Source organism: Ammospiza caudacuta, chromosome 21 (assembly GCF_027887145.1).
Source record: "Ammospiza caudacuta isolate bAmmCau1 chromosome 21, bAmmCau1.pri, whole genome shotgun sequence".
In the NCBI taxonomy this organism is placed as follows: domain Eukaryota; kingdom Metazoa; phylum Chordata; class Aves; order Passeriformes; family Passerellidae; genus Ammospiza; species Ammospiza caudacuta.
Window position 1 is genome coordinate 185,672 of NC_080613.1, and position 26,507 is coordinate 212,178.

Genomic DNA, 26,507 nt, shown 5'->3' on the forward strand with positions numbered 1-26,507 from the left:
AAATTTACAATTCATGAAATAAAGAGATTCATATAAAGAATTTACATAATTCCCCAAATATTTCAAATATAAAATTTAATAAATAACCCTGACCAGTCAAAAAGCACCATTCAAGGGTAAAATTCCCTTGGAAAATAGATTAGGTGTTGCATATTTGAGTCCCTTTCAATGGTTTCATGTAAAACCTGTTTAGAAAAATGACAATAAAAGAATCACAGTAAACTAATACAAAAATTAAAATAATATATATATATATCTAAAGGTAAAGCTTATTCAATATTTTCCCAGCCCTTGATTTTATTCCTGTTGTTCTTCCCATAATTCAGCCTAAACATTACGAGGCCTCATTGTTTTGTCTAAAGTAAACCAAAGGCTTCAGCACAAAACATGTATTTATGCTGGAGCAGACTGCATTAAAACTCTAAATTTAGGCCTACAGTCTACCCTGCTGACAGTGAACTGACAGTATCCTTTATGCTACAGAAAGATTTCACACTCAAAAAGCAGAGCCAATCTCGAGGCCTTCGTGACCTAACTGAACTTGTAATACACTTGTAAGTATTTACAAAGCTATTTTCTAAACGTATTTACAAGTTTAAAAGAAGTAATATGGGAGATAACTGATAAAGAAAACAACAATAATAGTTTTAAACCAGAAACATTAGCAAAGGTATAAAATCCTTTATTTTCACAGTTTGTCAGAATAGGTTAAGCATCTAGAGGAAAGGACACTGTCACTGTTTTCACATTTGTCTAGAATTTAAAAGGTAGATTAAGAAGAGACTCAATTATGAACCAGCCTGTATAATTTCATTACTTATTTTCTTCACGTATTCTATTGACTTCTGCATTTATTGTAAATGAAATGTGTAACAGCCCTGTGCTAAGAACTGCACAGACACGAGACACTGTACAGCGTTTCCACCCTCTGCCCGGCGGTCCCGCCTCGTGTCTGTGCCAGGGCTGATCCTGGCACCCCGCTATGTGACAAGGCACAGTGGCAGTGCTGCGGCCAGGGGTGACGGCGGAGCTGGACTATGGCTTGGAGGCAAGAACGCTGCCCGCGCGGGGAGGGACTGCACGCTGCTGAACCACGGCTTGTAGAAAAATGGATCGCTTCCTGCCCCTTAACAGTCTGTTACAATGTTTTGAACCTGAACCTGTACAATCAACATGATGTTGTATTCTTGTTTGCTTTTGTCTGAGACAATTTTGGATAAGTCACTCTTTGGTAAACTCAAACCATTTTCATACATTTACAAATACGAAGAACTAGATTTAAATAATGTTAAGATTGTGACACAGAAATTCAAGAAATATAAATTTGTACCCATATCCTGCTATCCTCAAGTCATCCTTCCAGGGAAAAATTCACACCAAAGGCACCACAGCACAGGTTCAAGATAAAGGGTTTAGAATAACTGTACATTTCTTGGATTTTGCATGTCTCAAACTTAATTTACCAAAACACACTTTTTGCATTTAATTACTTAAAACAAACACTCAAGGAAAAAAACTGTATCAGAAACACCATGTTTTTAGGTGAGTAAACATACAGACTACCTGCCTTTAGACACAGACTATCCCTTCCCTCACTGGAAACAAAATTTCTGTTGTTGCTTCAAGGAGAGAAACATCTCCCCACCCCCTGCCTCTTTATTTAGGCAGCTTTAGGACAAAGAGGCAAATGATGCACTTAACTTGACTGAAACTGCTCCAATTGAGCAGTTGGAGGTTATACTGTAAATCCATGTTTGAGAGATTAATTCTTATTGCAGAGTGTCACAATATGAAGAACTAGTGTATTTAATAAAGCCGCTGCACAAATACGTTCCAGCTTCACAGAGGCCAAAAAGTTTTACAAGATAGCAAACCTACCTTTTTCTTTCCAATAATTTAGAAATGCACTTTTATTCTCTAATTTTTGTAAGTTAAACAGCACGTTCACAAACAGATTTTCAGTATCAGCTAAACAAACATAGGACCCAATAATATAAAACCTGTATTCTAAAGAACGATGTGATTAGTTTAATAATTAATTCTGTTCATCAGGTAGAATGTTAAACAGTAGTGTTTGCCAGCCCATGCTTTTGAGGTCTTTTAAGCCATTGGTTTTTTGTGGTATGGGATTGGGTTTTTTATTTCTTTTTCTTTTTTTTTTTTTTTTTCCTTTTTTTTCCTTTTTTTTTCTGTTTGGTTGGGATCTTGGGGAAGTTGGTTTGTGTAGGGGGGCTTTTGTTTGTCTGTTTTTGGGGATTTTTTTCCCTTGATCATTATGTTTCACATGTTATATATTATACTGACCTAAATAATGAAGTTAGCACCATATTAAAAACACGTATTTGGTGAAACAAAAAAGATTTAGAGTATTTTTAAAGTTGTTGGTAGCTTCTTTATAGAGAAAAAACCACTGTAAAAACAGAGAAGCCATAGCAACTCTGTAATACTCACACATGAAATAACATATTGCTCAAAATTCCCATAAAGTATTTGTTTTTCTATACAAAAAAGTACAAATTCCAAGTGCTGGCATATCACTCGGAAATTTAAGTAGGAAGCCAACGTGCACCTGAAAGCAGCTCTCTGTGAAGAGACCTATTAAAATACTGCTCGGAAATACTGTGATTTAAACTACATCTCTCTCATGTTTTAACCAACCATGAAGAGTGATGAAGTTAAGTTTAATTACCTGGTACGGTTCTACAGTACAAAATGAAGGTAGATTCTGAGGCCAGTAAAAACACATTTTAGACCACAATGCTACTTTTAGGTTTGCTAATATTTTTTTTTTATATATAGATATATATATATATGTGTATATCTATATATATATAGATATATCTATCTCTATATATATAAAAAGGTCAGCACCACAGGTTGTCCAGCTTGCATTCTAGACAACTAACAAAACCTTTCAACAATTTAACCATAGTTAATAGATTTATGGCATTTGGTTTACATATGTTATAAAGCAAAGCTATTAAAACAAAGTAATTCACTTTGCTCACTTTTGCACACAAAGTAATAGTTTAATAAAATGAAAACCAAACAACATTTGTTTGAAATCAAAACCATCCTCCCAAAGTCCGAAGTTCTAAACCCTAAGCAGAGAGGAGTCCTAACGGTTGATAAAGTGGCATATGGTATTAGCTTTGACACAGAAAAGGGAAAGTGAAAGCATTTTATATATATAAAGCAAATTTATATATATAAACAGTCTCACTAACAAAGCCAGTTAGTAAGAGTGAACAGATTTCATTGTGACAGGAGAGGAATCAAAGCTGTAATATTCTCTCTCCCAACTGCTGTGTAACTCATTACCAGCAACAGGATTTAAGAAATAAAGGAAATTACAGCTTCTTTGAACATTCAGCAGAGCTGCCAATCTTATTCTAATATCTTTCTCCACTGGCATTTGCATCTCACCAGATCAATCAGCAGGGATACTTCACCAGACTCTTCCTAGCCTTTCCCCAGTACACTGTCTTTATATTCTGAGTGTCTTCAAATACAAAAAAGCCAAACCCCAAACAATTCAGCCTCCTTCAAAAACAAAGAATACTTCTGAAGTCTTCTCCAGAAACCATTTCTAACTGATTTCCAGAAGGTCAGGAAAATGAAAAGGCTGTTACACTTGTACTGAAGATTACTAAAAGAATAAAATACTTTAAAAATACATTAGTAATGTGCTTGTCTGTTTCACTTAGATGTAAGATTTTAATCAGATGTGTTAGACATTGCATGAATTTCCATACTAGAATCCATGGCTTCAGAAGCTGAAGCATCGTTATCTACTTTCTGTTCCCCAAACACTTCTGTTCTGTCTGGAGACTCAACCCTGTTTCTCACTTCTGTAACCCCCGGGTGATTTTTTCGCAAGTGCTGGTTTAGTGTACCCTGGAAAGGAAAACATTTTCCACAAATCTCACAGCGAAAGGGTTTGTCATCTGTGTGACCACGAATATGATACTCAAGTTGGTCCTTACGGGTATATTTCTTTCCACAAAACTTGCACACAAAAGGAGTTATTCCCATGTGCAATCGCATGTGTCGATCAAGGCTCCCTTTCTGGTTGAAAGACTTGCCACAGTAAATACAAATTAGCCTCTCATTGTATGGATACCAATGACCTCTTGCATTTCTTTCCCGTGGACTATTTTCATATCCTGGATTACTCACCATGGATTCACTGTCAGCCCCTTGCACCAAGCCCTGGACATCACTATGCAAGTGACCTGTAGGTACTCGTTTTTGGCGTGCACGACCCCCTCTGAAACAGCTCAGCATTGACCTTGAAGGACTTGTATTGCTCATGCTTCCAAAGGTTTCTGACACACCTGTCACCTGTGATGAGGCATGAGTAAATGAATAAACATGTTGTAAGACAGACCCATAGGAACCAACGTTTACTGCAACCACCTGCTCTCCATCCACCATTTCAGTGTGATATCCATCATCACCAAGGGAAGAGCTATCAGAGCAGCTTGGTCTGTCAGACTTTTCCATTTTAACTTTCACCTCTGCAATCTGACTTTCCCTTACTATCAGGTCTCCTTGGTCATGATCACCTTCAATCTGAATCTCATATTCAGAGATACTCCCGCTGCTGCCTCGGTCTGAATGCCCTTCTTCTTGCAGACGACTACGAAGAGTTTTGCCTGGAGTAGTTTCCATCCGAAGGTCGCTGCCTGCTGTTGACTGTCGCACCTGAGAGCAATAGGGAGGAGATATCTCAATAGGGTTGGCAAAGTAGCTGCTGTCTTTAACGCCATTACGATTCTCTGAATTTTCTTCGGCACCAACAGTAACAGAATCAACATCACCAACACTGATCTTTGAATGAATACTCTCCAGTATCTGTGTGCACTTGTCAATGACACACTGCATCTGTAGGAAGCTAGCTGCAGTCAGAAAACTGACAACGTCCTTCAGTTGCAAGGACATCCTTCCAGTGTAACAAAAAGAAAGCAACTGTTCAAAAACATTGGGGTTTTTAATAACTGATATGGATAGGCCACTCATGGTGCTTAATGCTGAATGGTCGCGGAAATACGGAGAACTGGCAGCTAAGACAGCTTTATGGGCTCGGAACGGCTGACCCTGGATGTGCACGATTATGTCACAGAGTTTCCCTTGCAAGCGGAGTTCATTTAACTGGCTCAGAACAGTGTTGCTGTACTCCGGCACATCAAACTGAATGAAACTGCTGCTGTCCATTTCTACAGATGTAAAGAGTAATCTGAAAGAAAAATTAAAATATTTAAAACAGAGAATGAATACGGAGTTCTCCATTTCAAAAATAAATGCTTGCAAATGTTTAAGTCACATCACCCCATTGATCTGTTAAAGGTGCATTACAACAAAACATTTAGCATAAATACTCCATACAATAAAAAAGTACAGTCTTAATTTGAATGATTTGAAAGAAAAATGTTTGAGCCACCCATGGTTTTCAAATTTTTTAAAAAACAATTTCTCTTGTAATTTTAGTTTAGTTTTGTTTTTTTTAAACAAACCATGGTGTGAACTTTGAAGCTCATCTAACACAGCAGTGATTTCCAAGCTAGAATAATTTGACATTCAAATTTTAACCTAACTTAAAAGCCATGGGTACTTAAACAGCAGGAAAATGACATTCAAAGAGGCCTTAAAGAGATGTATAGAGCTCCAAACAAAAGCTAAAGAAAAGGACTTTTCACAGATTACTATTGTAAAAAGCATATACACACACACTATCAGCCTGAGAATGTTGATCTGCAACATTACCCTACATTTCCAAGACTGGACACTAATCAAGCGCCCCAGAACCCTCAGACTTTTATTGCTATTCTAGTTCCTATTAATGCAGAAGTCTAAAGACATAATATTGCCACCATACCTGCTTTTCCAATTGAACAAACAGATCTCAACATCATCCATTGACTTCAGATGCAGGAAGCATATCCAATGTATCACAATATACTAGTGGATTTTTTTTCTATTATGTTACATGCTGTAATGGGACACAGGAACAATTTAAAACAAATTATGAAAATTCAGGTTTCTAAAGAGAAAATTGACAAGAAGAAATAAGATTAAAAGCCTAAAAGGAAGCACTGGAGCTCTAGCAGCTGACCCTCACTTAAAACTAACATTCACAACCTTCAAACATAGAACTTCTTTTCAGCAGACACAAGAAAGCCAGCTTCCTGTCTTGACATTATGTTTGACTTAGAAAACTGGCAAAAACTCTCACAGAACATTCAATATCAAGTTATCAGACTTGCTAAATATGTTCTCTAACTTACCAGTGTCATTACCCATTAAAATGGGTAAATGGGACTTCGTTTGAGTTTTTTTTGGCTGAGATGTATAAGTGAGAAAAAAGACATTTTCTAGGCTCTTACATCTGAGGTGGGAAATAAGACTGCAAGATGGCTACCAGAAGTGATATGACTGCAGCAATCTCTTCAGAGATGGCTTTGGCAGGACAGTTCTTTTATTCAGCAAGTAAAGCTACAAAACAAATCAGAGTTATGAGCTGATATAAGTAACAAATCAAACAGCGAACACATAACCTATCCCAGCTGTGGGGTAGTTACATGGCAAGATTAACTTTGCTTTTCTGAGCATCCCTGTTTGCTGTACAGAGAATAACTATCCCAGTCCCATGCAGAAGACAGGAGTTTCAGCAGTTGGATACATGTTTGTGTTACAAGTGTTTTAAGGTCACTTAAGGAATCACCAGGGAGGAGGGAATGCACCATCACAATCTGTCACCTTCACTTGTGCCTGACAGGGCAGCGCAAGCTTCTTAGAAACCCAACATAGGGAACCTTTAATTTGTGGGGCTTATTAGCTATGCACAGATGCAATATCAGCCATTCCTTATTAAGCTCTGCTAAATTGAGGAAGAGTTTGTGTTGAGTAGAAGTGACATGAATAGACAAGTTACCTGAGTCAGGAACTGTGTAAAAACCAAAAGACCAGCCTCCAGCAGCAATAATTTGGCATTCTAGTCTAGGATGTACAGAAAGTATTTGTGACAGTGGAGTTCCTCCTTGTCCTATACTTCCCTAAGGGCTCTCACCCAGCAAAATGGAGAATAACTTACTCCTGGAGAAAATACTAAAATATAAATTGTCACCACTAGCACTGGTTCAGACAGAATAAATGAATTAAGGATAGGCACCTGAGAAGAAAGAAGATGGACATTTTATGGCTTATGATAGAGGGGAAAAAAATTATGTTCTTTTCATCATAGAATCTCTAGATGAATTCAGGGTCCCTGGGATGCAGCCATGCATTAAAAATGGACTGCAAACACATACCAGAGAAAGCATGAGAACCAGAAAGACACCAAGGAGACAGGAATCCACTGTGATCCTTGCCTATCATGACTGTTAGAACACCCTACTATCTCTCATATGCATATATGTATCTGTAAGTAACTCTATATCCCTGTTCTCAGAGTTGTTTCATCTTTCTTCTGGGAAACAAAGAAGCTTATTTTCCTTAAGATGCTAGGAGTAAACAGCACATTCTGGCCACAAGTGGGGAGGATGATGGAGTCAAAGGTCTGTAAGTCTGTTCATCAGTGTAGCAGAAAAGCAGTAAAAGCCCTGCAAGAGGGATCAAGGGAACATACAGTGTTGCTTTGAGAGCAAGCAAACAGGTCAAGTACACACTGTCTAAAAGGCAGTGCACAACAAGATTCTATACCCAGCTGCTCTTAAAAAACAAAGAGAGCAAGCTATAGCATACTCTTTTGAGTACTTTTCTACCTTAGTTCCTTCCTTTGCAGGTACATGCTTCCTGTAACCTTGAAATCATCTGTGGAAAACTGGGGTTAAATGACAAGAATTTTGAAATACAGCAGCAGTCGACAGAAGGGAACCCTTCTTCCAATTTCAGCCACAACCTTAAATCTCCAGCTAGAGGAGAAGTGACCAGTTCCCAATGGACACCCCATTCTGGAGCAGGCCTCCCTCCCCCTAGCAGGGACAGCATTGAGGCTGCAGTAATTTTGGCAGGGTTAGTACCAGAGCATGCCAACTTCCTCACATCAATTTAGGAAAGCAAGACCTGGGGGGGAAACCTAGGCATTACACACATCAGAGAAGCAGGCATCATTTGCCATGTTTTATTGGTGAATAAGAGCCAGAAGAAAAATTATCTTATTTATTCACAAAAGTCCCTAATGTCACTATCTAGAAAATAAAAGTAATCCATAGATTATATTCCCATACACAAGAAGGTTTTATTTTATTTGTATATAGGATCAACTTAGCAGCTCCATGATAAAATTCTAGTAACATTAACCAAAATAATGTTCAGCAGGGTACTGTACCATAACAATACTCAATTATTCATCAGTGCTGGCAGAGCAGTAGCACTTTCAAGACAACAGTATTTATGGCTGAAACATTTCTGAGAGAATCTGGGAAGATCACTACAGTTTGAAAAGGCTAATAAGAACCCCCCCCAGCTTTTTAACAGCTTCCTTCAAGTTGAAACATCTCCCTAACCTCTTCTCTTTTGGCGTCAGGCATATAGCATTAAACCGAAGCAAGAAGGTACTTTAAAATACAAAAGAACTTTGGACACAGCCACTGTATGCTCTAAAGAAAAAAGAAATATGTCTGCAGTTAAGCAGACAGTCATAATGAAACTTATACACATAACATTCCTTACAGAATTAGCACAGGTGAAGAAGAAAAAGAAATCATGCTCAGTCAGAAGTCCCATTCGGTACCTTCCACAGTATTTCAGCACATGCAGAGGGAACCTGTGTTATTTAGGCTCAGTACAGTCATATACACAATAGCTCAGAATTATGACAGTTTTATTTGCAATATATAAACTTGAGCATTTTGGGGGGTAGTGAGAACTCAGACAACTTGAGCTGGATTCAATTATCCTTTTGGATCCCTTCCAAATGAGAATATTCTGTGATTTTGTAAAGTCACAGCAGTGTCAGGTACACTCATTGTTAAAAATAATGCATTTTATCTTGCTTTAGCTTTCATCCCTGCCTGGGAGTTAGTGTAAAGTTAGGGCATAGCCCTGCAAAATTTGAGTCTGGCACCTGTCTACAATTAGGTCCTCTCTTAACCTTTCCTCAAAAGTAGGTCAAAGTGTTTAAAGTTTTTATAGCTATTATGTATCCAAGAAACTGGCTAAAGGCACAGGCCAAAACTGCACACTGGGTTCACTAAGTCCTACAAGGGCTCTGTGTTGAGTCTCATGTCTATTTTGTAGCAGATGATGCAGTCACACTCAAAAGAATCATATAAATTCTCTTTGCATCTGCACTACATTTATTTATCAGGGTTTTATACAGCAAATATAGCCCATAAAATGGCTTTAGTAGTAGTGGATTGCTGCCCTATGTTTTTAAAGAAAAGTGTTCATTGAAGTACCTCTGAACATCAGAAGGATAACATTTCTTATTACATTTCAAAAGAAATTTCCTTTAAAAATTATGTTCTATGAAAACGCTTATTTAATTTAAAAAACAAGAATAGATGTTGACAAACCACATTAGGTATTTAATTTTACTGACATCATACAGTAGCAGTGGAGAAGCATCATATAACTATAACACGAAGCTGTGTGTCTGCCAATATAGTATTAATTTCTGCTTCTAAGTCTGCACCTGTTTAATTTCCTTCACTCACTGAAGTATGATTCACTGTTCCCACAGGCAGGTGAATGACACAAATTATACTCATTTTAACTCACACTAACATGAAAAAAGATCCCGTGCATTTTCTTAAATTAGCTCAGCAACAAGGAATCCTTGAGAAAAAAACCCACATTACAAACCATTACTGTTGTACATCTGAGAACAGAAATGCATAGAAAAGCCAGGAGGGTCATAATGAAAGTTAAGACAAAACCAAACCAAAGTACTCTATGACACCAAAAATGCCTCTACCCAGCAACAAGCAGCAGGACAAGAGGAAACAGCCTCAACCTGCAGCAAGGGAGATTCAGCTTGGAAACTGGGAAGAATTTCTTCACTGAAAGGGTTGTTAAGCATTGGAACAGGCTGCCCAGGGAGGTGGTGGAGTCACCATCCCTAGAGGTGTTAAAGAAATGACTGGATGTGGCACTCAGTGCTCTGGTCTGATTAACAATGTGGTGATCAGTTAAAGATTGGACTCGATGATCTTGCAGGTCTTTTCAGCTTCAATGATTCTGTGATACTCCCTCCATACACTATGCTCAGAACACAGAGAAAGGGCAAGAAAATAAGCAGGTATTTGTATAAATCAATGCACTCCTCCCTTGCATTTTGTAGGACATAGTATTTGCACCATCTGTGTGAGAACTCAGGACATCACTGCAAATATAATTCAAGAGACTTTTAACCTAGGAATGTTACCTTATCAGCTATGATCATGGAAGTTTTTGGGCAAAAGTCTTCATCACTCTTACTCTTTTCAGTGATGCATTTGCATCACTCTTCAGATTTACAACAGCCACACTAATTAACACTAGCTGTATCAAAGGAAAATGGCCATCAAGTATGTCACAGGCTAGGGAGGGTCTCCAAGGCACTCTTAAAATAATCTTTGAAAATAGGGGAGTGACTGATTATAGAACATTCTACCAGTTTATACTTCTAATAACAGTGAAATACTAATTATCCCTTAAAAGTCAACATATAGTGCTCTTGGATGGCCTTAAATAACATGCCACACAGCATTGCTGTACTGAAACTCCATCCCCAAAGCAGGGTAAGCTACCCCACTGATAAAAAACAGTTTAATTTTGCAGCCAATAAAAAACTCCAAAACTAAAGGAGGGTAAGAAACCTACATAATCTCCCAACAAGTGAAGTACAACAAATTTCTAATAATACAAGCAGCACTATTCAAATATGTAGAATTGGTTTTTGCATTAATTCATCACTTCCTCCAAAATGGCCATTGGAACCAACGAAGTTAGAGGAAGTTTGGCCAAATTATTTGTAGGAAAGCATACACAAAAGGTGTATGAGGCATATTATTAATTGGAAAACAGCCTTGAAAGTCAGTCTGCTTCATGTCTGGTTTGGACTACAATACAAAATCTGTTAGGTGACAACTACACAACAATTTAAAACTTTATTACTTTACCTCCTAAAAATGCAGGAAATGCCCACTTCCTCAGAAACACAAGCCAGTTAATACAGGCTGAACTGTAGTTACTAGAAAACTTAGTTCTTACATTCTTGTATCCGTAGATAACTGAACATCCAGTGAAAATCATTATTCCTTCTCTGCAGCCAGACAGGCCACGTTCTACCAAAGTACTGAATACCTGCAGTGAAACCACAAGCAAAGCTCCTGCCTGGCAGGTGAGGTCTCTGGCAGTGCTGTGGGACACAACCTCACTAACTCCCTGGGGAGCAAAGCAGTAACCCCTGACACTCAGTTCAGTAAGGCTTTATTAATTCAAACATTTGTCTAACAAAAATTTAAAAGTATTTATTTTTACCTCACCAAGATTCACAACATGTGTACAGAAAATCACTTCAAAGAGTGGATGATTTTAGCATCAAAATAAAATCAATTTATTCAGATGTATGTACATACATGGATATGTATACATACACACATGCCAGCACCAGCAACGCTGCAAACTCATTCTCAGTGGTCAGCATGGAACAGCAGAGATATTGTTGGAACTGCATATTTAGGATTTTATAGAAAAAAAGGACCCTTTTATTTGAGCAAATATCCACAGAAAGCAGATAAGAAGTCCAAGTGACACTTTCATCCCTCATTCTCTTAACTGTCTTCCTCAAACTGCTTGCCTGTGTGGAAGTGATTGAAAAGGAAAAAATGAAACACCTATCAATGCATAAAACCAGTTTCACCTAAGAATTAGAAACCTCAATAGAAATAATCTCTAAATCTTGACTCTAGAAATCAAATTGCCACAAAAGTAATTGCAGGCACACATCTATTTCTGAATGCAAAAAAAAAGTTACCAGGAGGCAAACTGGAGTTAAGCCAAGATCAAAAGGTGCCTTCTAAATAAAACTATTCTATGTGTCTATGATTCCAGTATGAACAAATATATTCTGCCAGATAAAACAAAGGGGCATGTTGATGATACATACACTTCAAATCAAAAAGATCTTACAAGTAATGATCAAAAGCTTTTATTTTGTGCACAAATTTCACAATATCCCCATTATGTAATGCTAAATAGCCACATTTTCCAAATACCTGACAACTTTGAGATGCCACTTCCGTTATAAAAGAACTCCAGCCTGTATTTTGAGAGTGAGGATATATACACAGCTGGAACTTTCACAGAGTGGGAAGAGAACTCTTGAACCTCCTGATATTACAATTTTATTTACTATCAAGATAATACTTCATCACTATTGTGCATTTTAATCTGTCCACTTTCTTCTTTGTTTTTGGTGGGGTTTTGTTATTTGTTTTTCAACAGTAGCCATTCTTCATCAAATTGTTGACTTTTTGGCTCCGATGTTTCTTTTAAGTAATGAAGTGACTATGTTCTCTAGCTATCAGCAACATTTTTTGCAGTAGATTTACAAGCCGCAAAGAACACATTTTCGTGGTATTTTCCCAGCACACTACTCGGGACAGGTGGAACTGTTTGGAGCTGTCCCTGGACCGGCAATGAAACACAAGCACATTCTGATCCAGACGTTGAGTATTCTGCAACACGTAACAACTGCAGTGCAGCTAATCCTATCGCACTTTGTTTTCCCTTGGAAACCAGGCTCACTCACGTTAATGTTTCTGAGACTGTTCAGGTTTGTTTCAAATTAACTCTCAACTCTGATTTACTCTAAGCCAATTCCAACTCTACGCGCTGTGCACGCCTGCCGGGATTTGGAAAGACCTTTGCATTACGGAGACTGGGGTTTCACTAGAACTTCCACCTTCTCTGATGGAACGTTAGCAGCTGAAAGGTCCCCCCAGCTCCTGGCAATGAACACCTCCCCGAACGGGGCCAGGTTCGTTTCTCTCCAGTCCGCCGTGCCGGGGATTTTACGCCCCGCTCGGGTTAGCAGCAGACCCCGACACAGGCGCGTCCGCCCTCCCTCCCCGCACGCCAAAGCTGCACCAGAACCACCGACTCGGGTTACGCGACAGCTCCTGCCGAGGCACGGCCGGGCGAAGGCCGCCTCGACGAAGCCGCTGCCGCCGCTCCAGGCAGCCGAACCGAGCCACGGCCCGCCGGGCCGCGGTCGCCGCCCCCGCGGGGCCCGTCAGGCGCCGGGACCCCTCCTGAGCACGGCCCGTCCCATGGGGAGCGCCGCGCCGCCCCGGGGCCGAGCGCCCCTCGCGCGCCGCTCACCTGGGGCTGTCCGGGGCTCTCACATGGCGGATCCCGGCCGGCCCGGCCCGCTCCCAGCGCCGCTTCCCGCCCGCTCCCACAGCCACTCGCACCCGGAACTGATTCCGCTGGCGGCCGTTCCGCTTCCTGGCGACGCCCCGGCAGCGGGCGGCGCCCCCGGGCCGCTCGGCAACCCGCCCCGCTCTCGGCGCGGAGCCCGGGCGCTCCCCCCCCGGCCGCAGTAGGGCGGAGCTGCCCTCGCAGCGCGACTCCTCACGAAGGCAGAAGGCTTTGAGCATTGGCTGAAGCCGGGGCGTACGTGGGCAGAGCTCTTCCGAGAACTCTCACCGTATGCAGCTCCAGAAGAGAACCCAGAGCCATACTCCGATGGGCAGTCGCAGAAACAGCGAGGGAGCTTTTGGGGGAGGACATCCCCCACTCCAGCTGTGAACAGACACCTTTATTGAGCAAAGAATTAAGACATTCACCTGTGCTATACTGGCCTTGTCACTCACAGAAATCACTTCAGCAAGCATGTGCTAACTTTTTTTTGTGTTATCCTGCATTTGCTTGTAGGTCAGGTAGCGCAACGATTCAGTTTATGAACCAGACAGTTCATGTACGGGTTATCATGTACTACTTGAAAACAGTCAGTGACTGGTGCCAGTAGGTCCTGCTGCGATATCCACCCGGTCTAACCAGACACCACATTCTGTCTTCTGGAGGTATGTCTTCCTCTCCCTTTAAGACACAGAACAGAATCTTCATACATTAGGCATTGAATGCTGATCAAATAAAGCAGTGGTCTGGGAAGCATCCTGGCCAGGACACAAATAACAAGAGTTAAATAACACAAACACAAACTCTATTTGTTCACTCAGAGAAAAAACACTCAAACAACTAATTCTGAACAGGCAAAAAGCATTTGGCTCATTATTCCGTGTTCAGTAAATGTAACCAAAATAGAAAATTAATTTTCTTGTACTATATTCCATTTGAATTTGCTGAAGACTGAATGTCTTACATAAATATTGACTTCTCTGGGTATTAACTGAACATGCTTTCACTGAGAGTGAGCTCAGTTTTTGCTTACGTAGTAAGCAGTGGTTGGGACAGTTCTGCAAGGACTGAGCAGATGGAGGCTGGACAAAATCAAGTGCTCAGTATAAGTACCTAAATTTAGTAAAGGAGAGAAAGAAACCTCACAGGACAGTAAGGGAAACTTTATCTTTAGTACTTTTCACAGCATGAAATTTCCTTCATACTCAGGCAAGGAAAAAAAAAATCTATGTTATCTGTACCTACTTCAACTGCACCAAGAGGCCTTTTGGACATGTGATTGCTGCTACTATGAAGTGAGTGTTCTGGAATTTTCCTATCAGCATGTACATTCTCTATTGTAACTTCAGAGATCACCATTCTGCAAAAAAACAGTTACAGCAAAACCTGTTTCACAAATTTGAACTAGCATGGAAGCCAATTACCTAAAGCAGCAAACAAATGGGTCTAATTCCACAAATTCATCAAACTTACTGTGTCATAAAAATCAGGTTTTAGTTTAATGTTTTCTTAGACTAGGCTGACATGTTATCATTATTTCAAGAAGACACATTACTAGATACACTTTTTAATATATTTAATAAAGTTATATATCAACAACTTTTGGAATTTGTACTTTTGAGCACTTATTTTGGCAAAGTGAAATATTAAATACTAATACTAGACATGCATTCCTTTCATTCAAGCTTAAGAAAACATTTACAAAGTTGACAGATAACATTTATTAAAACGTTATAGAAAAAAAGGGGCATGGGACTCTTCTATAAGAAGAAAATATTGAACAGTAAAATTAAATTAAAACCATGCTGTACAATTAGGACAGCAATATTTATAGACAAAACTATCCAACCTCTGCAATACAGGCATAACATCTCACAAAATATCAAGATATGCAAAGTTACTATTATAAATGACTTGTTTAGAATAAAAACTTATAGCTCATTAAGGAAGATTCACTTGACTTGCATAAACAGTTACATTTCTGAAAGAAATATGGAATCCCATGAATAAAAAAAAGGAGCAGCAATCGACAGACACAGGCTTCAAGCAAAAATCAGAACTTGCAATTTAAACACATTAAAAATACACCATCTTCTTTTCCAGCATCTTCCCCTAGGCCACTGATAGTTTACAGCTAATAGCTAAATAAGCCAAGCTACCCAATGAAGCATTTAAAAGACAAAAAAAACCCAGCTTTCCTTTGTTGCTTTGAGAAAGGTCCTAATTCTGTTATAGCAAAACACGCAATGTACTGCTGTGCACTCTCATAATTCAGAGACAGTCATCTTGCTGGCACCCAGGCAAAAGTATTGAGATTACAAACCCTGATATGCCTCCATTCTTTCACGATCAATTATACTGGAACACTCGACACATCAGCCTTTGATCATCTGCCTTGCTTATGACACAGGACAGTTTCTCAAGCTTAGACACACCTCAGATGAAAAAAGCTGACCAAAAACTGTACTGACAATATCTCCTAGGGTCTATCTCCTCACCCATAAAACTAACAAGGAAAGTTTAAAAAATGAAACAACAAAAAAGCACTCTGCAAACCAACACTGGTGTGTGAAATAGGAACTTTCTCTCTCAAAAGGGTCTGGTATACACCTAAGCAGATTGTAACCCTGCCAACAGTTGAATTTTTCAGAATGGCAGTTACACAGATTCCATGGTAATTAACATCATAGTTACAAAATGGAATGAAAAGGAGCTTAGCTGTAGTATCATTAAGTCTTCTTACCACTACCAGGACAATGGCTTTGAAGCAGCAGGAAAGTCTGAAAGCCATCTGGGTATACAAAATTTCTAGTTTTCAGAAGACACTGACTTTACTACAGCCAACAGCCACATCATCAAAGGTAATGAAGCATATGGGAAGATTAATGAAATTCATCATATACATACGCATTCATATTATATATATACATATATATATATATATATATATATGGATTGCTTCCCTCCTCCCCACAAATAAGAAATAATTTTCCATACCTTGAACAAGACCACTCCATTAGCAAAGATCAGAAGCTTGACAGAAGCTGTATCTGTATATCTTGGCTTGCTATGTTCAACTGCACTGGCCACCAGCGGCAGGGACTGCAGGGGTGACACATGGCTAGCGTTTGCAGGCTGCCCCGCACTAGTCAAAAAAAGTTCATCGTGCACAAAAAATGGATGAAGCCAAAATCTCAACCAGACGTGCACATAATGATTCTGCTTAAATATATTTAAGGAAGAGTGGCAGCTGCTAGCAAGAGGTGCAGGGAGACACATGGAGAAGATACTCCTGGGTACAGGTGGAGAAACTGAAGAGCTGCTCTTGGGAAAACACCTGAAGAAGTCACTGAGAACATGTATAGACACACTCACAGAAGGGCACACTCCCTGCCTGAGGAGATTCACTTCTAAGATGACTTTGGCCTACAGCTGAGCCCTGCCAGAGCAGGTACACCTCTGAAATAACTGAGTTCCACAGAAGAACCAAGCTGGAACAGACACATCCCTCAAGGGACTGTGGCCCAGTGTCACCATGCATAGTGACACTGACCAGGCCAAAGCACCAGAGGAACCCCACTAAGAAATGCAAAACATCAGACAAGGAAGTGTGCATAGGACCCCAACCTCCTCTGTGACCTGCCACCTTACTAAAGGAAATGGCAGGAACTGAATACAACTCTTGGTGAAAGCAAGGGAAACTGAGAATACAAAGGCAGGGAGAAGAGGTGTTAGACTTAAGCGGAGCCTGAGAAAGATGGTTTAAGTGACTTTTTATCTCTCCCCCCTCCCCCCGCCCAGTACCTGAATTGGTGATTAGAAGTTGGACAAAGGGCAATAAACTGAGTTCAAGAAAAACACCCCAAGACAACTGTTTCACCTGTGACATGCAAAAGTAAGGATTTTAGACATGTGTCTCAAGCTGTCTTTGAATCATCAATCCTCTCAACCTGATCTCAGGACAGTCAGATCACTATTTTCCTGCAATCAACTGGTTTCATGTAAATTAACAGCAGAAAGCCAAGTGCTACAAAAATCAGTGGAGCAACATTTGCTGGACTTTCAAGACAATGCCATAATATGGGGTAAAACAGCAAGAGGCAAATACTAAAAAGTTACTATTCATGCTAAGTCATTAAAAAAGGACATGGTTCTATAATATGATCTACTGAACCTGTTATAAAATCTTTAAAGTGTCTCTCGCAGTACATTTAATTTTAAAGCTTTATTTCAAAGTAATCTAACTGCAAATAGAAGTAACATTAAACCTTGAAATATCCCATATAAAAGTCATTCCAAGCTGGTAAAAGAAACAGTTTTGCTGGCAGCTCTGTAGTATGGTCTGCGTTCAACATTTTTGTTTTTTTTTGACCACAGTTTTCAGACTGGTTTTTCTGTCCAGCCTTTTTTGTGGTTAAATGGGAAGAGGCACCCTTAACCTTTTATGCAAAACTAAAGTGACAATTGGAAAGGGGCTGAGAACCAATGTAATATACAAGATCATTCTTGAAATGAGTACGAGAATAAACACGCTGGACATGTTCAAGGCCAGGTTGGATGGGGCTCTGAGCAACCTGGCCTAGCTGAAGGTGTCCATGCCTATGGCAGGAGGGTTGGAAGCAGGTGACCTTCAAAGTCTCCTTCCAACCCAAACCATTCTATGAAACTAATGCCTTCCTTCAAATGTGATGATGGTACTTGCAGAAATGACATCATGTATGTGGTAAGGCCTTGGAGAATGGAAAAATAGGGCCACCGAGTGCGAGAACCCTTTCCTCTACCCTCATGTAAACAGGCAAGCATTATAGTATTCTTTAGTATTAAAAAGGACAGTGTTAACAGTGTGTAAACAAACCATAGAGGGAATATAATTTCTAAGTTTAAAAAAAATACTTATTAAGTATTATGGTTTGGTTTTTTAGTTGTTTTTGTTTTTGGGGGGTTTTTTGTTAGTTTTTTTGGGGGGGTTTTGTGGTTTTCTTTTTTTTTTTTTTTTTTTTTTTTTTTTTTGGTTTTGTTTTGTTTAAATACAAAGTGCTATACATTAAGCAGGTTACAGTGTTAGTGAGCAAAATCCCTGTTTCAGTACCTTGATCACAAAGGTTAAACATGGCCACCATGGTATTTGTAGAGTTCAATTAAGTGCTAAGAACAGGAACTCTGTGGTGCTGATTATTAATGCCCATTGCCAGCAATGGGTTCATTGTACTTGGGAACATCTGTTTTAACAAAATTCCATATGAAAAAATATTTGAATCACTAGAAGATTAATAATTAAGAGCCTCTTAAAAAGAAGTTTTTAAGTAGAATGCCAGTAAAGAAATTACAGTAATTACAGCTCACTGAGTAGAAAACCCTCAGCTTGCAGCAGACATTCAGGATACAGTTCAGTTGTATCTTAAGACAATTTGTAACTGGGAGTTCAAAAAAGAATCTGAACTGTAATAATCTTGGTGTGGTTTTGCTTCACCATACAGGGTCATCTGTTCAGTACATTATCCTGCACACAGCAGTGCTTAATACAGAAATTGGGGTCAGACAGGCTTAGGTTTTTAATGCTGGTTAACTTTTTCCCCATGTGGACAGCACTGTACTTGGTTATCACCTCTTCCTATTGTATTCTATGTATGTTCTTTCCTTGTCATATTTCAGTAAGCTACAAAGAAGCTTTTGCTTACCAAGAAGCAATTGCTTTTGCATTGGACTGCATTAAGCTTTCAACCCCAAAATCCTGTTGTCACCTTTTCAACTGATGCCTTTACTCAATCTGCAGAGCTGGCAGCATCCCTTAGAACTATACACATTCCTCCACCTATCTCCATGAATGAGAGCCCCACACACAGATCCTCATCTTAACATAGAACAAGTGTCACTCCCAGCAAAAATACCAGCTTCAGACATAAGCATGGTACCATGTTCTGCAGTACCATTAGAAGATCCAAATCACATACTTCCTACTTTTTTCCACAAGCAACTCTGAGGAAACAAACAACTCTGCTTGTGATCATCAGTCACAGTAGTTCAGTACCAAGAATCAGTATTATATACTATTCAAATAGTAAAGAATTAAAAGTATAAATACCTATCAATGACTATGTAATTTTCCTAAAGCAAGTTTCTAAAACTAGATAAAAGTTCTCACAGAAGTTTTTGTACCAATAACAAGTCAGTTTATGAATCCAGAGTTTGGTACTTGCTACCGTAGTAAGCCACAAATTTTGAACAGAAATTTACACTTTAAATATTTGATTATTTTGACTAAGTTCCAAATGTTACATTTTACTTTAGTTGGTGTCTTAGTTTTTAGTAAGACATACTTATTACACACACTTCTAGAAGCTCTCATAACACAGTAATTAAAATCTAATGAAGTCAAGTACAGCATTAGACCCTAGAAGAGCAAATAGAAAGTATACTTCAGTATACATTAAGTTTATGTAGTGAAAACTCTAAGTGCATTACAGACTCTAAACAGAAATCAGCACAAAATTAGACACTTATTTTACTGAAGATGAATTTAAAAAAAAAGATGTATAACTGAAATCTAAACCACCTTTACCACGCCTTTCATAAAGCAATACAAAAAAGGCTACTGAAGGATGCACACTACCCAATGATGCTTCAGCTTGAGGTGGAATTCTCTTCATTTTTTCTTCATTTAAATGTGAATCGTGTTAGCCAGTTTGGTCCTCTAGGTTTTCTTTTCCTTTAAGGAGTACTACCTGAATTTCTCGTTCATCTAAGTATTTCCACGATTTTTGTCAATTTAGAGCTGAGTTTTACTGTGAATTTAGAGGTCTTGTAAATACAAGATGGCTTCTAAATACTGCTGTGATTACAATCCATCTCAGACCTCATTTTGCAGGCACACTTCAGATTAACCACATACACTTCCCACAATAAACACCTGAAGTAATACTGCAGGAAGCAAAATACATTTCATCTGTTTATACCAGCATACTTATTAAAACTTTTGTTTTGAGAACATACAATAGCAAGTACCAGACATTATTTGCATAATTAGTTTATTTTTCTTACTCTACTAAACAAACGTAAGCACTAATGTCTTAGTTCATCTCAGTAGTACTCTGCTCAGCTTTAGAAGCCTGATAGGACTTGGTACAAGAGGTCACATGGCGATGAAAACTGTCCCGCCACATAAATCTTTTCCCACAGATGTTACACTCATACGGTTTTATGCCTGTATGAATTTTCATATGGCCTACAAGATGGTGTTTCATTTTGAATTTCTTACCACAGACACCACAGCCATAAGGTCGAAGACCAAGGTGCATACTCATATGCCGATCTCTCTGACTTTTGTGTGTAAAGCTTTTTCCACACTGACAAGGATAGAGCTTATCAGCGTGGGAGAATCCAGTGAGAGACGTTTCTTCTTTAATCCCAGCAGCCATATCAATGCTTTCACCATAGCCTGCTGCCATCATAAGATCCTGTCTGTGAGCACTTAAATTTCCATCTGCCCTTTCACCGGAAAATTCTTCCATAGATGAGCCATAGAAGTCAACTTGTTCATCATAATTACTTTCATCTGCCTGTTCATCAAATTCTGCTTCCATCTTTTTGTCAGCTATGTGAAAATCTTCAACACCTGAAGACTGGATTGAGTGATCTGCCTGGATGGTATTCATGGATTCAGAAACTTGGTGTTCATCATAAGGGTTATCAACGCCTTCACAGTCTTGTTCAAACCTTTCTGGTTTCACATGGATCCACCGCTTGTGAGACATGATACTGGGTTTGCTATACATTGGTCTGCTATACTGGTACTCTGCACTATCACTAGTTCCCTCTTCCCCATCCTGACTGGTCATTCCAGTGCTAAGTCTGTCATGTTCTGTTGAAGAATTACTGGGAAGGTACTCATGTTCTGTCAGCTGACATGACAGTTCATCTTTAGAGCTCTCTTCTTCGTTTTCACCGTCTCTTAGTTCCTGCACTTTGTGGAATTCTGTCTGTCCTCCAGAGCCAAGTTCAAAGGTTTCAACGAGGCCATTGTAGCTACTACTGCTTGGGGACTGATGGTCACTGCCATGATTCATCTTCTGACACAGAACTGTTGGGTTTCCCTCAAGCACTTCTGTGCACTTATCCACTACGTGCCACATCTGAAGGAAACTTGCTGCTGTCAGATAACTAACAATTTCTGGTGCAGGCATTACCAGCCGGCCTGTATAGGTAGACAGAAGAATGTTTTCAAATACTCTGGGATTCATCACATCAGGCAGGACTATTCGCCTGCTGTTTTTCAGGAGAACCTGATCACAGAAATAAGGTGAACTAGCTGCAAGAACAGCTTTATGGGCTCTGAAGAGATGGCCCTGAACCACAATGGACACATCACATAATTGTCCTTGCTGGCGCTGTTGGTTTAACTTCTGCAAAATGGTGCTAGAAAAATCTGGAAATTCCACTCGAAAGGAGCTTGACCCAGACTCCATTTCATTACAAATTTAGTGTTGTGCTGTAAGAAGAAAATATAAAATAAAAATAAGAAATAAAATTAGAAATTCTCCTTGGTCAAGTATTGACCTTTCCATTTTCTTCTACATTTTTATTCTTTTTTCTTAACAGACTCACATGGAACTCAACCTTTCGCCACTGTTTTATTCCCTCAAGTCATCTCACTTCTCTCTTCTGAAAGCTGTACTAAGGCCATAAATTGCTATACTAGAATATTTTGCTCTGTTTCTCCTCTTCAAGAGGACTCACCAACTACAGCAAGAGCTACAAAGAGCAAACTATCCAGTTGGGATAGACTAAGCATTTCAAACACGAGTTTAGGCTAATGAAACCGTTATTTCATGAAATTATACAGCAGAGTTCTAACTCCAGGATGTCTCACAGTTTGTACCAGCATATGAAAGATCTTATATTTCAAATGCCAACAAAATCATCTCATTTGTCACCCAACAAACACTGATTTTACTCATGAAATATTTCACTTAAGATTAATTTTTCAAAAGCAACCATATCAACTCACAGGATGACACTGGAAGCACAGGCAGAACCTCACTAAGAGTAAGGTTTATGACCCTTCTCACATATTTCCCCATTGTTTCACTAACTGAAAGGTGGAACAGCAACAGCTTGTACAGTTTTTAATTCCAAGCTTATTGAGATATTTGGGTTAGGGGTAGGATTATAATGTTCCTTTTAGAGAAATCATACAGAATTTAAAAGGTCGATCAAGAAATTGATACCTTTGCCACACAGAACTTTTCCTGCTTGTTCCTTGTGTATTTGTAACAACATAATAATTACATGACAGAATCTCAGCTAAGAGCTCCCAGATTTTCACGTGTGTATTCTCACATAATCCAGATGTCTTACAAAAAGATTAACAGCCCTTTTAGCAGTAATGCAACTTTTTCAAATGCATACTTGAAATTTTAAATTGAATTTGAGATAAATTTGCACGTTATTGTAATTTGAAATGGCAGAAGTTTAAATGCCACTATGAAAAACCAACATTAACTGCTTGAGTAAGTTAAACTTGTGCAATTTTTCTATTTGATAATGTGTAAGTTGAGTGCTGTGGGATTTCTGAAGAGCCATGGAGCAGCAAGTGGTTTCAGTGGTCAAGGTCCATGAAGTTGCCACCCACATAATTGCAGAAGACCACCTTAAAATTTGCTGTTTTCAGTACTCCTCAAGTTCTTTTCCTCAAACCGCCAACCCTCTTCAGAACTGAATCAGCTACCAATACTTTTCCAGTGAGCAACAGAATACTGCACCTGCCAGTTCAATTGTTAATTTTTCTTACCACTTTGTTTTAAAACAATTTGACATAATTATTTAAGTATTTCAAGTTATCTTATACCTTGTGTATATTACATCAATTTTTTGAAACAATCAGATTTTCTTAGACAGATGCAGTTCCTTACCCCCCTTCAGAATATTCTCAGATTTAAGATTCTATTTTTCAATATCTGCCTATAAAAAAATAAGCCTTCAGAAAATGTTCAACTTAAGTTTAAAAACAGATGCCTGCAGAATTCATATACCACTACTGATAATCTAAACTGCCATCATTCAGCAGGGAGTCAGCATGTGACCACAAAAACATTTCCAGATGACAGCAGACTTTTTTGTATTTTAAGTTGTCATGCAGACAAAATGTAAGCGAAATATTTTCAATTAGAAAAGCCATACAAGTCAAGCAAACTGGTTTTCAAAAGGAGTTTCACTCCCTCCTTCTACAATCTGTTTCGTTTTGCAGTTTTACTCCAAACTCATACAGAAAAAAAGTCTTCCTACTTCAATTAATAACAATTTAAAAAACAATCTCCATGTTGGAGCATTGAGTAGAACATACAAGTCACATTTAATTTGCTTTAGGATACCATTAGTCCTAACAAGTGCCAGCAGGGAGCTCCTTGCCGTCTCCACGCGCAGGCCCGCAGACCTCGATCTCTCACGCTCGCAGCGCCCCGCGACGCTGCCGCGGCCGCGCCCGCGGGACCACACAGGCCGCAGCGCCTCCCGCGGCCCGCGGACCCGCCGGTAGGCTCCGGCAGGAGCGGATCCCGGTCCCGGTCGCAGCGAGAACACCGACCCGGCCCGAGAGAGCGCGGGACCTGCGGCCGCGGGGCGCGGGAAGGCCTCGCGCGCCGCCCGCCCCGCCCCAGCGCGGGCCCGCGGACCGGGGCCAGCGGCAGCAGGGCCGCCCGGGGTCCACGAGCAGCAGCGTCTCACCTGCGGGTCGCGGCGTCTCTCTCATAGCGGGGCGCCGTCGGTGCGGCCCCGGCCCGGCCCTACCCGCGCCCACCCCAGCCCGCACCGGAAGCAGCTGCCCCCCTTCCTGCAGGCACTTCCGCGTCCCGGTCACGTGACGCTCGCCCAGCCCTTCCGCTCCCCACCCGCAGGGGCTCTTACCCGGGGCGGTGGCGGCGCCCCCTGCTGGCTCCATTTGGGAGCGGATGGATTTGACCGGAGCGCTCAGTAGGAACGGTTCGCCCCCCAAAACCCCCTGGGCCGAGATGTGCTGTCCCGTCCTGTCCTGTCTTGTCCCTTTGTGCCGCAGCTGCTCCCCAGGCGAATACTCTCAGCGCTGCTGTGAGCACTGCCAGGAGGGGACCACAGACAGTACAAGTGAAGCCCGCCGTCCTCGCCGGGCGCTGGCGCGGCCCGCGTGTTCCGCACAGATCCCTGGTGTGCTGGGGCGCGGGATTTGTCCCACCGCCAAGCCGTTCCAACGGGCACGCAGCCAACACACCCGCGTCGGAACCCTTGCACCGCTCGGGCTCGATCCTGCCCCGCTGCGGCCGGCAGAGGGCGCCGCTCCCCAGAGAGGCCGGCCCTGCCTGCCGGGCCCGAAATCCGCCCCTTTCTGCGGGAAAATGTTCCAAATAAACTGATAAAAAATTAGTATTAATTAGGCTTCATCTTTAATATTTTATTAAAAAACGGACGACAATATCTCAGTTTTTAAATGCATCACAAAGACTTCAGCTGGATCGTCCTTCCCGGTTGGTTGGCAGCCGTCCATGCAGCCCGGGCTGGCTCCGTGTGCGCCGGCTCCGCGCACACCTGGGCAGAGCCCCGAGCACACCTGGGCAGAGCCCCGAGCACACCTGGGCAGAGCCCTGCGCACACCTGGGCAGAGCCCTGCGCACACCTGGGCAGAGCCCCGCGCACACCTGGGCAGAGCCCTGCGCACACCTGGGCAGCGGCCCCGAGTACACCTGGGCAGAGCCCCGCGCACACCTGGGCAGAGCCCTGCGCACACCTGGGCAGAGCCCCGAGCACACCTGGGCAGAGCCCTGAGCACACCTGGGCAGAGCCCCGCGCACACCTGGGCAGAGCCCTGCGCACACCTGGGCAGAGCCCTGCGCACACCTGGGCAGAGCCCTGAGCACACCTGGGCAGAGCCCCGCGCACACCTGGGCAGAGCCCTGCGCACACCTGGGCAGAGCCCCGATTACATCAGGGCAGCGGCCCCGAGCACACCTGGGCAGCGGCCCCGAGCACACCTGGGCAGAGCCCCGAGCACACCTGGGCAGAGCCCCGAGCACACCTGGGCAGCGGCAGCAGCCTCGGCAAAGCTCTCAGAACCGGAGCAAGAGGTTCTGTGGGGCAGAGCTGTCCCAGCTCTCAGCTCGTGCCCGTGAAAATCTCACTTGAGTGAAAGCCATAGAGGTTTCCTGTGGCTGAACTGGAGCAAGAGAACGTGCTAAAACCCTGGGGTAGGAAGGAGAGCAAGCTGTTTCATGGGAGCTTAAGGAGTTCTCCTAGACAGAAGCCATCCCCACTTTAGCAAGTACTATATCTGAACAGAATTTGGTGTATTTTCAACTCTAGTAGTGTGCATTCACATATTAAGTACATATCCTTCCTACATTAATAGGACTGGAATTCTAATAAAAATTGTAATACAGAAATTAGAAAAGAGGGAAGATGTTTAACATAACACAATTATGTAGTTTTCTCTTACAGGCATTATGAGAGTACATGACCAAATAAACCACTACATAAGAATGATAAGCAGTAGGGCAAGGAAGTTTTGAGAGATGAAATAGCACACAGCAAGCCAAAGCATTAAACATGAGTGTGGCATGAAAAACACTTTGGATTTCCTTCATGTGATCAGTTCTGAAGTCTTCAAGTGGCAACACTGACTGCAGGAGCAGGGCTGCAGGGTCAAGGCTAGTTTGTTAAATCAAAATTTATGTTTTACAAAGGAAGCAAATGGAAACAGCATTAACTGATGTTTGTATGCTTTACTTTCTCCTGAGGTTATGGAAGTTTGGGTCAAATTCATGAATGATCATTCAGCTAAACTTAGAGACTATATTTTTTCTTCCTTGAATGCTTTTCTTATTATAACATGTTCTTTAACTCCTCTGTATTCCCTGCTGTGATTAATTTAAATAATTTATTTTTAAGGCAGTGGGTTTTATACCTTTTCTGTTATAGCAAGAAATACAGTGTTCTAATAAGTGAACTGAAAGGGAATTTTTTTCTTGAGATTTGATAGGCTGACACAGGTGTCTCTCCAAAGCATACTTGTTTGGATTTTGAGATGGAGATAGTCTGCATCACCTTGTCTTTGTTAACAAAAGGTCTCTATAATTCTTGCATGATAAAATTCTACAATTTTGAGGATAACAGCTCTTTAGCTTCACTCTGATGGT

At 40.9% G+C, this 26,507-nt stretch overlaps 2 protein-coding genes across 7 annotated transcripts; both read right to left on the reverse strand.

The window, feature by feature from the left end:
• Positions 1-2,088: 2,088 nt before the first annotated feature.
• ZBTB34 (zinc finger and BTB domain containing 34) lies at positions 2,089-13,397 on the reverse strand. Of its 3 annotated transcripts, none has more exons than XM_058818354.1 (3): positions 13,312-13,397; positions 5,879-5,992; positions 2,089-5,239 (listed from the first exon to the last, which is right to left on the reverse strand). In XM_058818354.1, exons 2-3 carry the CDS (start codon positions 5,917-5,919, stop codon positions 3,718-3,720), a joined length of 1,563 nt encoding a protein of 520 aa, XP_058674337.1. In that variant the 5' UTR covers positions 5,920-5,992; positions 13,312-13,397; the 3' UTR covers positions 2,089-3,717. The 3 variants fall into 3 exon arrangements, with proteins under 3 accessions (XP_058674337.1, XP_058674338.1, XP_058674340.1); XM_058818355.1 differs by lacking the exon at positions 13,312-13,397 and adding an exon at positions 6,288-6,489; XM_058818357.1 differs by lacking the exon at positions 5,879-5,992 and having other exon boundaries at positions 13,312-13,392.
• Positions 13,398-14,116: 719 nt separating this feature from the next.
• On the reverse strand, positions 14,117-24,164 carry ZBTB43 (zinc finger and BTB domain containing 43). Of its 4 annotated transcripts, XM_058818284.1 has the most exons (3): positions 24,070-24,164; positions 20,606-21,835; positions 14,117-14,710 (listed from the first exon to the last, which is right to left on the reverse strand). In XM_058818284.1, exons 2-3 carry the CDS (start codon positions 21,810-21,812, stop codon positions 14,703-14,705), a joined length of 1,215 nt encoding a protein of 404 aa, XP_058674267.1. In that variant the 5' UTR covers positions 21,813-21,835; positions 24,070-24,164; the 3' UTR covers positions 14,117-14,702. The 4 variants fall into 4 exon arrangements, with proteins under 4 accessions (XP_058674267.1, XP_058674263.1, XP_058674264.1 ...); XM_058818280.1 differs by lacking the exon at positions 14,117-14,710 and having other exon boundaries at positions 18,319-21,835; XM_058818281.1 differs by lacking the exons at positions 14,117-14,710; positions 24,070-24,164 and adding an exon at positions 23,718-23,905 and having other exon boundaries at positions 18,319-21,835.
• Between the last annotated feature and the right edge of the window lie 2,343 nt (positions 24,165-26,507).